At 41.9% G+C, this 14,419-nt stretch overlaps 1 protein-coding gene across 3 annotated transcripts in view; it reads left to right on the top strand.

Annotated features, from left to right (window-relative positions):
- LOC118389975 (rho GTPase-activating protein 32-like) overlaps positions 1–14,419 on the top strand; it is a 262,757-nt gene that overhangs the window by 85,215 nt on the left and 163,123 nt on the right. For all 3 annotated transcript variants that reach the window (XM_052529794.1, XM_035780032.2, XM_035780033.2), the window contains one exon: positions 8,826–8,927. In XM_052529794.1, coding sequence (XP_052385754.1) covers positions 8,851–8,927 — 77 coding nt within the window. In that variant the 5' untranslated portion in view covers positions 8,826–8,850. The remainder of the gene's footprint in view (positions 1–8,825; positions 8,928–14,419) is intronic.

Consider the following 14,419-nt stretch of genomic DNA (forward strand, 5'->3'; position numbering starts at 1 on the left):
TTAGCAATGAGGTGGGGGAGATTCTTTAAAAAATGATTAGCAGCAACAGCACCATCTAGTTGTCAGAACACTGTAATATCAGGTTGTAAGATGGGACATAAACCTAAATAAATTCTCTGAACAGGGGAAAAGACAACACAGAATTCACTGGGAATACATTTATAGGATGAAGAAACAATACTCAGCCACAGCTCCATACTACTTGTCAAACAGAGAAATCATCCAGTGTACCAGTTGTTGGGGTGGGTTGGCTTGGAGGGTCCGTGGGTGGCTTTTGACCATCTCTTTGGATTCCTGATATTAGGTACTATGTTCATTCATTATATTAATCAAATAAATTAAAATGGCCAATTTGGGTGCAATCAATTAGCTTAATTTCTCAGAGGTCAAATTATATTTCAACAAAATGTCACAGGAATGCTAATCTTATCTGTTTCTAACAACCAAAACAATTTCAGAAAAATCTGAGATGGTGGGTGTCAACCCTCCTTTCTTGTGAGACATTCAGAAATCGCAGGATATTCATTCTTAGTCTGTCACTTATCAGGGAGAGGCTTGTTCGAAGAAGGACCAACAGTGTAGGATCTGATGGCATCATATCATGTCTTTGCATTGCCTATCAAACACTGTAAGCCCTATGCTACAGCCATTTATTTCCATATACTGTCTAATTGGTGAGTTATTTCCCTCTCTGTGTGTTGAAATATTAAAATGTTTGAATAGCCATCTTTGAGTAGCTTCAGAAACTGCAACTATTTTCTCTTCATGGCATTTTAGCCGTGCCTCCCACCTTCTATATTCATTTCACTGAATGATGGTCTGATTAGAGCAAACCGCACAACATTTTCCCAAATACTGTTTATAAGATCGCAAACACAATCTTAAGCTCTCTGAAAAGCACAAGAGGCGGTGAGTAGGCCAGAAATATACAAGAGGTTGTATGGATCAGTTATGAGTCACTCAATTAGCCCAACCGTAGCGTGATTTCCTTCTCATTAAATGGCAAACGGCAGGTATCGTAATGCAAATGTCAGGTCTGACTAATTGCCGGCTGGATAGAGGGCTAGAGTGAAGGGGAGAATTGGCTCGTCAGACATGATTAAATGCCAGGGACATCTACTGAAGATGACAATCTCAGAGAAAATCGTTCTTACTTGAGACAGTGACTGGTGGTCATTACGAACCAGACGTTTCTGTGCTTCAAAACACTTCTCAATGGGTATAGAGCTCGCCAGTTTGTAGTCCTAAAAGAACAGTAATTAGTTACCTCTGGTTCGCTCAGCCCTTCCTATGGGGGGAAAGAATGGGGTTTTGGGATAAACACCAAAAATAAGGTCTGAGGTTAACACAGGCTTAGGAGATCTTATACATTTTTTTCAATGAGATATCAGTCAGTTAACATGACCTTTATGCATTCTGAAGTCTGTGCTTGTTTTGATTACATAGAGACTTCAGAATTCACAAAAAGTGGCGTGAGCTGATCAAAGTTTATCCAATAACCCTAATAAAAAACATTCCTTTACCCATAGGTTTTGACTAATGAGCCATGTCGGAGTTGATTCTTACAAAAAGATGCCTTTACTATTGCTCTGCATAGGCCTGCTGTGTTAGCAGGGACGTCAACTAAAGATGACAACATCAGAGATAAAGTTGCTTCTTACTTGAGACGAGGTAATTGCGAATCAGATGGTTTCTACGTTTTCTAACACTTCTTTCCCTATGAATATACTGTATTACCAGGGATGACAACTAAATATCATCTGACACAGTTCTTTCTCAATCCCTGTGAATATATTGTATTACGTTCTTTCAACTGAGGGGATCATCCAAGTATTGATTTTGATTTTCCTGAAGAGTAACCAGTGTGCCTTCGCATGGCCACTGCATATTTAATGGTCCAAAATGCAATGTACTCCCAAAGTCATCTGCAGAGATTTTAATTTCTTTGATCGTCCCATTCTTCGATCGACACCTCCCCTCACCCTCTGTACTTCCAGTGGTGTTAATCCAGACATCCAGTGTGTATTGAGATTCTGTGTCCATGGAATGGGGTGCTGTCGGAGGAGTAGATGCACTGTCCTCTGGCAAGGTCGTTCACTTTATGGGGATTCTGCTGCGTCAGGTATTTGTGTGAAGCCCAGTCCGCTTGGCCCCTCGCTGCCTGCCTGCCTCACTGGCGCACACACACAAGCAAACACACACACACACACACTGACACATTTTCTGTCATGCACATCACATCCATTCTTACACACAATCCTTTTGATAATATAAATGTTCTGTGTGACACATGCATTCTCTCCATCACATTGACACACACATACATTCTCAGTTTTGGTCTCTCTATCACACACATACTATACATTTGAGTAATTTAGCAGATGCTCTTATCCAGAGAGGCTTTAAATGAGTAATTAGGTTTAGGTGCTTTGCACAAGGCACATCAACATATGTTTTACCTAAACTGCTCCAAGATTCAAATTAGCGACCTTTCTACACAATGTTATTTTCTACACAGAATATCATTCAAAATGATTGCCTGATGAGGATCTGAACAGTGGTATGCATTCATGGATGCCAAGGGAAGCAAGGTTCCCTCCCAACAAAAACATGTATAATATTTTATTATAATATTTTCCTTCAAGTCGCAAGAGCCCATCTATCTGAAGCTGTCTGTAGTGTTGAATGCAAGGAAAGCCAGCGAGCATTTGGCATCCCTTGATAAAAAGCTAAGTATTAAAAAAATAGGCAATCAGTGTTGATCTAAACTGAGTGAACACAACTGTGAATGGACCTGGCTCACCAAGAAAAAGTGTCAAGGGAAACCAGTTTGGATTTGGCTTCAAACCAATTACATCAAAACGTAATTGACAGAAACACCATGAATTGTCTTAATCTTGTTGTTGTCTTCCGGTGGCTATCTAGCTAAAATTGTCCCTTTCCTAAATTAGCCATGGATTGAGAGAGGGATTTAAACTTGTTGTTTTTCTTCATTCTCCGTACTGGCCAATGATTATAACAGGGATACTGATCCAACCATAACTTCATACATTGTGCCCCTGGCCTGAGAGGATGGAAGTTCAAGATGTAGTGGGCTAATGTTAATTAACTAGCTGGCTCATCATTGCCCATGAAAGGAAGTTAGACTAGCGAGCAAGCAATTTAGCCAGGTAGCCTAGGACAAGAATCTAAAAGACTTTACTGTATGACCGTTATAGACCATTTCGTCAACATGAAAGAGAGGAGGATGGCATTGGCGTTTCTCTACAACTATGGTCAGCCAACATGTTTGTTTCTACTTGCACGAACACACACACACACACATGCATCAGAACCAAGGAAAGCCACATATTTAGCTTATGTTGATTGGACTAAATTATGTTTGGTATCTTTTAATTATCACTGTATTAGACTAAGCATAGGTGATTTTGATTATGTATACAGTGCATTCAGAACGTATTCAGACCCCTTTTCCCACATTTTGTTACGTTACAGCCTTACTCTAAAATGGATTCAATTGTTTTTTCCCCGCTAATCAATCTACACACTATCCAATAATGTGAAAGGTTTTGCAAATGTATTACTAATGAAAACTGAAATCACATTTACATAAGTATTCAGACCCTTTACTCAGTACTTTTTGCTGAAGCACCTTTGGCAGCGATTACAGCCTTGAGTCTTCTTGGGTATGAATCTACAAGCTTGGCACACCTGTATTATGGGAGTTTCTCCCATTCTTCTCGGCAGATCCTCTCAAGAACTGTCAGGTTTGATGGGGAGCGTCGCTGCACGTCTATTTTCAGGTCTCTCCAGAGATATTCGATCTGGTTCAAGTCTGGGCTCTGGCTGGGCCCCTCAAGGACATTGAGACTTCTCCCAAAGCCACTCCTGCTTTGTCTTGGCTATGTGCTTAGGGTCGCTGTCCTGTTGGAAGGTGGAGCAGGTTTTCATCAAAGATTTCTCTGTACTTCATTCATTTTTCCCTCGATCCTGACTCGTCTCCCAGTCCATGCCGCTGAAAACTATCCCCACAGCATGATGCTTCAACCGTAGGGATGGTGCCAGATTTCCACCAGACGTGACGCTTTGCAGTCAGGCCAAAGAGTTCAATCTTGGTTTCATCATACTAGAGAATCTTGTTTCTCATGGTCAGAGTCCTTTAGGTGCCTTTTGGCAAACTCCAAGTTGGCTGTCATGTGCCTATTACTGAGAAGTGGCTTCTATCTGGCCACTCTACGATAAAGGCCTGATTGGCTGAGTGCTGCAGAGATTGTTGTCCTTCTGGAAGGTTCTCCCATCACCACAGAGGAACTCTGGAGCGTTGTCAGAGTGACCATTGGGTTTTTGGTCACCTCCCTGACCAAGGCCTTTCTCCCCATTTGATCGAGTTTGGCCGGACTGCCAGCTCTAAGAAGATTCTTAGTGGTTCCAAACTTGTTCCGTTTTAGAATTATGGAGGTCGCTGTGTTCTTCGGGACTTTCAATGCTGCAAAACTTTTTTGGTACCCTTCCCCAGATCGGTGCCTCGACACAATCCTGTTTCGGAGATCTACGGACAATTCCTTCAACCTCATTGCTTGTTTTTTTTTCTCTGACATGCACTGTCAACTGTGAGACCTCATCGACAGGTGTGTCCCTTTCCAAATCATATCCAGTCAATTGACTTTACCACAAGTGGACTCAATCAATCTGTAGAAATGGAAACGTGTTTTATAAATTAGCAAACATTTCTAAAAACCTATTTTCGCTTTGTCATTATGGGGTATTGTGTGTAGATTTGAGGATTTTGTGTTTATTACAGTTTAGAATAAGGCTGTAATGTAACAAAATGTGAAGGTCTGAATACTTTACCGAATTCACTGTAAATATTTAAGTTGAAATGATTCTGGAGTAGTTGAGGTAGCTCCTGTTTTCTTTGCGACTTGCGGTAATTCTCTGTGGTTCTAAACCAATAGTTGGTTAGTAGTCTGAAAATTTCTTAAACATTAACTATGCTGAAGGTCATGTAACTTTTTGTTTCATGCAATATGCTTTGCTGACTTCACCGGACAGATGTTTCTCTCCGGTTTTGGGATGAAACAAAGGTGTGGTTGAATTTTTCTGCCACTGTGTTTTCTTATGGTCTCGTGCAAGGCATATGAACTAACAGGTTATAGAGCAAACAATGCAATTATCACAACAAAGGTTGTAATATGGCCTTTTTTTTCTGGTTTCTTCAGTGATTTTACTCACTTACCGCTACTGCTTTCCAACTACCCAATACCTTTTGAAGCGTTTGTCACTTCAAACCATAATTCCTTCTGTCAAAAGTACTGTCACACTGATTTGTAATAGACTGTCATAGCCCAAATTTAAAAAGTAAACATTGGCCATTGATTACATTAATTACATCACCTTTTTCAGATGATATCAAAATGGGGTTGCGGGCCAAAAAAGTTGGCGAACCCCTGCCATAAACAGACTATTAACTTGACGACCTTCCTGCAAATGGTATCGGAGCACCAGCTCTCAAACCAACAGACTCCGAGACAGCTTCTACCCCCAAGCCATAACACTGCTAAATAGCCACGAGAAAGCTAAATAGTTAATTAAATTGCACTGACCCTATCTTGCACGGACTTAATGCACACTGACTATACACACGCACACACACAACCCACACACATTCACATACGCTACATATGCATGCATACCGGCACAACACAAAAACATAAACACCCACGCACACTTTTACACATCATATTCTGCTGTGACTCTGTTATTTATTTTAGTCTTACCATTATCTATCCTGATGCCTAGTCACTTTCCCCTGCCTTCATGTACATATCTACCTCAAATACCTCGTACCCCTCAATTAATTTGGTTCTGGTTCTCCCTGTCTATAAACTCAGCAAATAAAGAAGCATCCCTTTTCCTCAGACGGTAGGCAATTAAGGTCACAGTTATGAAAACTTAGGACACGAAAGAGGCCTTTCTACTGACTCTGAAAAACACCAACATGAAGATCCCCAGGGTCCCTACTTATCTGCGTGAACGTGCCTTAGGCATGCTGCAAGGAGGCATGAGGACTGCAGATGTGTCCAGGGCAATAAATGGCAATGTCCGTACTGTGAGGCGCTACAAGCCCATACATGGAGACAGGACGGACAGCTGATCGTCCTTGCAGTGGCAGACCACGTGTAACAACACCTGCACATGATCGGTACATCTGAACACACCTGCAGGACAGTTACAGGATGGCAACAACAACTGCTCAAGTTACACCAGGAATGCACAATCCCTCCATCAGTGCTCAGACTGTCCGCAATAGGCTGAGAGAGGCTGGACTGAGGGCTTGTAGGCCTGTTGTAAGGCAGGTCCTCACCAGACATCACCGGCAACAATGTTGCCTATGGGCACAAACCCACTGTCGCTGGACCAGACAGGACTGGCAAAAAGTGTTCTTCATTGACGAGTCGCGGTTTTGTCTCACTAGGGGTGATAGTCAGATTTGAGTTTATTGTCATAGGAATGAGCATTACATCGAGGCCTGTGCTCTGGAGCAGGATCAATTTGGAGGTGGAGGGTCCGTCATGGTCTGGGGCGGTGTGTCACAGTATCATCGGACTGAGCTTGTCATTGCAGGCAATCTCAATGCTGTGCGTTTACAGGGAAGACATCCTCCTCCCTCATGTGCTACCCTTCCTGCATGCTCATCCTGACATGACCTTCCAGCAATGCCACCAGCCATACTGCTCGTCCTGTGCGTGATTTCCTGCAAGACAGGAATGTCAGTGTTCTGCCATGGCCAGTGAAGAGCCCGGATCGCAATCCTATTGAGCACGTCTGGGACCTGTTGGATCGGAGGGTGAGGGCTAGGGGTTATACCCACCAGAAATGTTCGGGAACTCTCAAGTGCCTTGGTGGAAGAGTGGGGTAACATCTCACAGCAAGAACTGGCAAATCTGGTGCAGTCAATGAGGAGATTTACTGTAGTACTTAGTATCTGGTGTGGCCACAAGCTGCATTGACTGTTACTTTTGATTTTGACCCCCCTTTGTTCAGGGACACATTATTCCAGTTCTGTTAGTCACATGTCTGTGGAACTTGTTCGGTTTATGGCTGTTGTTTAATCTTATGTTCATACAAATATTTACACATGTTAAGTGTGTTGAAAATAAACGCAGTTGACAGTGAGAGAAAGTTTCTATTTTTGCTGAGTTTCGCTCCATTATTGTGTATTTTATGACTTGTTACTGTTTTTCGTTTGATTATTTCTTTAGCTCTGCATTAATGGGAGAGCTTGTAAGCAATCATTTCTCGGTCAAGTTGACATCCTTTGTTCTCGCTTGTGACAACACTCAGTAAATCACTCTCTCGCTCGCACGCACACTAATAAAAATGAGAGAAGAGAAAAGGAGAGGCAACACGACTGTCACTGGGCGTGTGTAATTGAACGGCATTTTCAAGAAACAGCCTGTATTCTATTTTGTAGGCATCAACTGATATGCAAGGCACTGATATCGATTCATGAAAACATAACTAATTACGTCTGTAGGAAATTCACTACGGTTTCTAAGTAAAACATTTTTTTTCTCGTAAAAATATAATCGTTTACATTTTTATTTCCATATCAGGGTTTTCGTTAGCCGGTGAAAGCCGGCTTTTGGTCCAAAAATTATAATTGAAAAGGCGATTTTAAAATATAATTAGCACTGGCCAATTGTCCTAGAGAAGAAATAATGCTTTTTAGCCTCGTAATTGATGGAATTACCAGTAGTCTTAAATATACTGAACTGAAATATGAACGGAATAATTTCAAAGATTTTATTGATAAATACATTTAATGCCCTAATTTATGTATTTCACATGACTGGGCAGGGGTGCAGCCATGGGTGGGCCTGGGAGGGCGTAGGTCCACCCACTTGGCAGCCAGGCCGGCACGCTGGGGAGCCAGGCCAAGCCAAGCCAATCAAAATGTGTTTTCCCCTACAAAAGGCCTTTATTACCCACTGAAATATACTCAGCTTAAAGTGGCCTTTTATTGTCCACAGCACAAGGTGTGGTTGAATTTATTCTGCCACTGTCTTATTGTCTCGGTAAGGCAACTATCCAAGAGTCTGTTTGGAATAGGCCATTTCTTTCTCGACAAGCTGACCAATAGAATAGGTAAACTTTTAAACAATGGGGGATAGTAGATTGACATAAGCTAGTGCTTTTGCTGCTCATTACTTGTCTTGTTGGCTGAGGAAAAGTACATGTGGACAGTTATTCTATCATCAGAATTTGGTAAGAACGACCGGACATCGTTGCGTCCTCTACTTGCATGTTCTGTTAATATGAATGACCATATTCTAAATGTGATTTCTATCATTCTAACCACCGTGGGTGGACACCCTAATTAGGTTACACACCCAATGCATATGGGTCCTTGTCAGGTAAATTAAAATACTGATTTTTAAAATGTCTGGTGCCACAACTTCCTAACACAGAACCTGCTCCATAGCTATCTATTTTAACTTGTTGGAGTTGCTCTTCCAGAATAGCGGGGGTTAAATGCATTTCTTCTGCTGCTTGCTGGATATAATCCCCAGGCTACACACACACACACACACACACACACACACACACACACACACACACACACACACACACACACACACACACACACACACACACACACACACACACACACACACACACACACACAACTGCTTCTCTTTCTCTCTAATCTTCTCTTATCTTTGTCCCTTGTCAATCTTCCCCTTTACCTTCCTCTTCACACCATCTCTCTCCCTCCCCTCTCTCTTCACCTACCTCTCCACATTCTCCTCCCTCTCTGGCAGGCTTCTCCTGCAGTGAGCCAATATCATGGAGGCAGCATTGGGGAGTGCAGCTCTAGGACTGCTCGGAGCCACGGCAGCAGCCAGCCATGACATCTCTGACAGGTAAGACCTAGCGTCATGGCACACACTCACCTCTTACTACTCTAGTCGGTCCCATAGATGTCTGGCCAGGGGAGGCTGTTCAAAACCCACTCTAGTTTTATAGCAGGTGGAGCTGTATCTGTTTCTGTTTGTACAGTAAGAGTACAAGCGTGTGTGTCCGTACAGTTACAGCATGCAAATAGCTGTGTAATATGTTATTTGGCTACTATAAGATTTTTGGTGTTTGTGTTTTATTACAATGTTGAACACGTGTATGGCTGTGACTGTATTCCACATTGTGTGTGTTGTGTTGGTGTGTCTAACTGAGAGGGGCCTGCACAAGTTTGTTTGTATGTGTGTGTGTGTGGCTTGCCTGGCTCCTCACTTTAAATGCTTCAAGGATAAATTACACCAGTGTGAGCACAGGCAGGGGGAGGCAGTGGCAGACGTGCTTGAGTGATGTAGGTTAGGTTAAGGGGGCGCGTTCGCAATCATCAATTTCCTTACTGTGCCATCAGGCTGACTGGCTTACCAGAGTCACTGATGCTGTATGCAGTGCAGCCATTACGGACCATCACTGCTGGAAACCCTTGTTCATATTTCCTTAATGACAGAGCTAGCATTACCTTCTCTGCTCTTTTGGCTAATATATCAGCTTTCAGCTACGTCATCTATCAGCTTCAGCTGGGCCAATTCCCACTCAAAAGCATAGGATAGCATAAGCTACACATTCCAACCCAGTCAATGTAGCATACGCACATACTGTAGGGTAGTGTAGGAAGGCATTCACACAGTTTCAGAGCCTATTATAGAACCATACTAGGGCTAGGCGTATTTTACTATATACAGGTATTGATGCACAGACCGGTTTGGGTTTTTACTCGACCTTCTATAACGGTATTTTGAATGTTTGTTTTATTAAATGTGATATTCCGTGTGTAACGTCCATTTCTATAGTTTACACTGCTACTTGAGTCATCCCTCTTCACTCTCTCCTCATGCCGCTTTCTACACAGACCTAGTCCTGCCCGTCACTCGAGCGCAATTGTTGTTTCTTGACCACGAGACACTTGCATTCAATCTGCATGGTCAATGCAGCACATGCAGCAATGTTGATGACAGTGTTTCCACTTTGCTTCTTAATATAAATCCACTATTTGTTTGTTTCTTACATCTGCAAACAGCTAGTTTCTTTACTTAGCAAGTTTTAGCTAAGTCATGTTAGCTGCTAATGCTAATTAGTTGGTAAGCTAGCTAAAAAATGTACTGAGTCAGAGCAAACGTAGATAGCTAATACAGCCTGAAAAAAGTGCTGGTGTAGGCCTAAATCAGCATGTTGTTTGTGCAACAGTGTCATCTAAATCAATAGGCAAAGCATGAATATGTTGGCTACATGAAAAAACATGTCAATGTGGCCAAAAATTATAGGGTCCCCTAGGAAACACTGACTATCATTTTGGTTCCTGCACTGTCACAAAAACGTATCACTGGCATTTTCATGTCAAACACTGTATTCAAAGTGCCTACTATTATTTATATTCTAACTATAGAGTTAGAATAAACATGTTTCCATGATTCCAATAGTTCAATCAGGTGTTTTGATCTAAATCACAAGTCAAATTGCAATTGCAACATTTGGTTAAAACTAAGGCAAACAAATGTGCCAATATCGTGCAGCCCTTTGTGGCAGTGTGGAAATTCTCAAATGAGTGCGGGAAATGCAGAAATGGAGAATTGTTATTCAAAAATATAAAATTCTGTCAAATTTGAAAAATACCGGGATATGATATTTTGGCAATATCACCCAGCTCTAGCACTCACTCACTCACTCACACTCACTCACTCACTCACTCACTCACTCACTCACTCACTCACTCACTCACTCACTCACTCACTCACCTATTAATCTTCCTTTAAAACTTAAGGCAAGGGGGTAGTGTTTGGATGAATGATGTGCCCAAAGTAAACTGCATGTTACTCAGGCCCAGAAGCTAGGATATGCATATAATTAGTATTGGATAGAAAACAGTAAAGTTTCCAAAACTATGAAAAAAAAAAATGTCTGAGTATAACAGAACTGATATAGCAGGCGAAAACCCGAGGAGAATCTATCCGGGAATTCTTGTTGTTGTTGAGGTGACACCATTTAAAATGGGAATATCTCCCGGATTGCGGTTCCTAGGGCTTCCAGTAGATGTCAACCATCTTTAGAAAGAGTATCAGGCTTGTTTTTTGAAAAATTAGCTGGCTCCCATTTTGGCTGTGGTATTGTGGCGCGCGTGGATGAGAGGTTTATTGGTCACTTTCGGGATTCGTTTGTATGCATTTTCAACGAGGGAAACTGGTGGATTACTGAGTCAAGCACGCCAACTTAACTGACTTTTTTGGGATATAAAGAAGAACAAAAGGACCATTTGTTATGTAGCTGGGACCCGTGGGATTGCAAACAGAGGAAGATCTTCAAAGGTAAGTGATTCATTTTATTGCTATTTCTGACTTTCGTGACACCTCTGCTTTTTTGTACACGGAGTGCTGTCCTCAGATAATCGCACGGTGTGCTTTCGCCGTAAAGCGTTTTTGAAATCTGACAAAGCGGCTGGATTAACAAGAAGTTAATTTAAACGATGTAAGACACTTGTATTTTCATGAATGTTTAATATTACGAATTTTGTATTTTGAATTTCGCGCTCGGTGATTTCACCGGATGTTGGCTTGCGTCCCATTGTGATGCACAATGTGCTCCCCAGTCATCCAGCCAGTCACTGCCTGGCTGCATGCTTTACATTGACACTCATCCCCTCTCTCTACCTTCCACATTTACATTTTACATTTAAGTCATTTAGCAGACGCTCTTATCCAGAGCGACTATCCAGAGCGACTTACAAATTGGTGCATTCACCTCGGATACTCAGCTGGCTCCCTTTCTCATCAGACCAGCCCTTTTCATAGGATGACCCCGCTATCTCCCTGCTACACTGGCCTGTGTGTGTGTGTGGCTATTGATTGTTAAGCCGTCAGCATCAGGGGTTGGAACCGGTTCAGAGAAAAGAACAGACAAAATAGACATTTTTGCCTGTGTGTAGGCTACCTGCCCCTCCCCTCCCTCCGAAGCTTAGTTTATTGTAGCTACTGACGTTTATAAGCATGATAGAATTAGGGGGAGAGATTTTTAATAAGAATGGATTAACTTTTTCAATGCTAGTTAAGGATACAATGGGTAACGTTTCACATTAACTAAAAAAAAGGTAAGACGTGTTTTTATTTGAATTATGGTGCCGCTCTGCACACACAAGCTTGTTCGCTAGCTAGCGAACCCTGGTCTAGCTCCAGCTGAGAGTATGTGGTATGGAACTGAGTCATGATCAAGGGCTAGTTCTGGTCCAACGTTATTTAAGCCACATCTCTGAAGTTCAAAGTTCCTTCATAGAAGTCGCTCCTCCGTGGGTACAATTCAGATCATGCATGTCATAACAAGATGCCCAGCGCTCTCCTCACCCACAACATTTTCAGTCACACACACACTCTACACTTGTCTGTCCAATGCATGTACATAGCTTGCCCACCCCATATCAAGCTGCTCTATCCATTGGTGAAGTAGCTAAATGTTAAATATATTTATATATGTATTATTATTTGAGGTTTAAAAAAGGAATAGAAAGGAACGATTATAAAACGTTACTTTTTTTGCGTTTGAAACGGTGCAGAACTTGCTGGTCGGAACAGTGGAACAGAACAAAAAACAGAATGGTTCTGTTCAAAACAAAACGATTTTAAGTTGTTTTGGTTCCAACCCCTGGTCAGCATGCTTCGGTTCGGCTGATGCCTAGCCGAACTCCGTTAGGTGAACCGAACGAGTGTGCTCACATACTTCCTCAAACTTTCACATGAAAAAGGAGAACAAAGTAGTAATAGTACTGTTTGTTCAACTTGAGATGCTCTGGCCAGTTGGGCACTGCCTCAAAATTGTCAGAATTAATCTAAGATAACTGAATCATTCATAAAAACAAATTGCAATGTTACATACACAACTGGACAAGATTGAAACGGACACAGTGACGGGGCACAACGAGGAAGAGAGGCAACGAACAGACCTGAAACTTCACTGCTTGACATGTATGATGAAATCCTGGTTGAGGATGAAGTGACTGAACAATGAAACAGCACAGCAAGTAAGTGAAAAATAGGTTTTGATTGTATTACCGGTAATGGGGACACGCGTAAATGCCAACAAAATAATTTTTGGGTCCGTGTGTGTGTGTGTGTGTGTGTGTGTGTGTGTGTGTAACCTTTATTTAACTAGGCAAGTCAGTTAAAAACAATTTCTTAATTACAATGACAGCCTACCCCAGCCAAACTCAGACAACGCTGGGCCAATTGTGCGCCGCCCTATGGGACTCCCAATCACGGCCCGGATGTGATACAGCCTGGATTTGAACCAGGGACTATAGTGACACCTCTTGCACTGAGATGCAGTGCCTTAGACCGCTGCGTCCATGTATGTGTTATCTATTTAACTGTACTATAATGCTTAAAAGGCTGCTAAAATTTCAAATATCTATCGTGGTTTTTGTCAAGGAAAATATCATATCGGACAAAAAATTTAATCGGTGCATCACTACTTAGTTGTGTAATTTAACATTTAATTTAACATTTCACTCAGATGTTTGGTGCAATATTTCTCAAGTGAAAACATTTGCTTAAACTATTCGTCTCTCGTTAAATGACAGCATTCACGTCATTGTACAATTCCTGCTGTTGCCCAATCACCGATGGAAGAGCGTAGACTTCGGCTACCGACTTTGGCTTGCCCGAAAAAAAAACCTTGACGGAGACAAATTAACAAAAACTTCACAATGTCGATATAATATGCACAAACTGTTCCTAACTGTTTCGGATGGGAAGTATGCGGACACCTTTATTTATTTCACCTTTATTTAACCAGGTAGGCTAGTTGAGAACAAGTTCTCATTTGCAACTGCGACCTGGACAAGATAATGCAAAGCAGATCGACACATACAACAACACAGATTTACACATTAAATAAACAAACATACAGTCAATAATACAGTAGAAAAAGTCTATATACAGTATGCGGAAATGAGGTAGGATAAGGGAGGTAATGGTGGCTAAGTAATTACAATATAGCAATTAAACACTGGAATGGTAGATGTGCAGAAGGTGAATGTGTAAGTAGAGATACTGTGGTGCAAAAGAGCAAGATAAATACAGTATGGGGATGAGGTAGTTGGATGGGCTATGTATAGGTGGAGTGATCTGTGAGCTGCTCTGACAGCTGGTGCTTAAGGCTAGTGAGGGAGATATGAGTCTCCAGCTTCTTTTTGTAGTTCGTTACAGTCCTTGGCAGCAGAGAACTGGAAGGAAAGGCGGCCAAAGGAAGTATTTGGCTTTGGGGGTGACAAGTGAGATATACCTGCTGGAGCTCTCGCTACAGGTGGGTGCTGCTATGGTGACCAGTGATCTAAGGCGGGTCTTTACCTAGCAGATGTAGATTT

The sequence above is a fragment of the Oncorhynchus keta genome, chromosome 11 (assembly GCF_023373465.1).
Source record: "Oncorhynchus keta strain PuntledgeMale-10-30-2019 chromosome 11, Oket_V2, whole genome shotgun sequence".
Taxonomy (NCBI): Eukaryota; Metazoa; Chordata; class Actinopteri; order Salmoniformes; family Salmonidae; genus Oncorhynchus; species Oncorhynchus keta.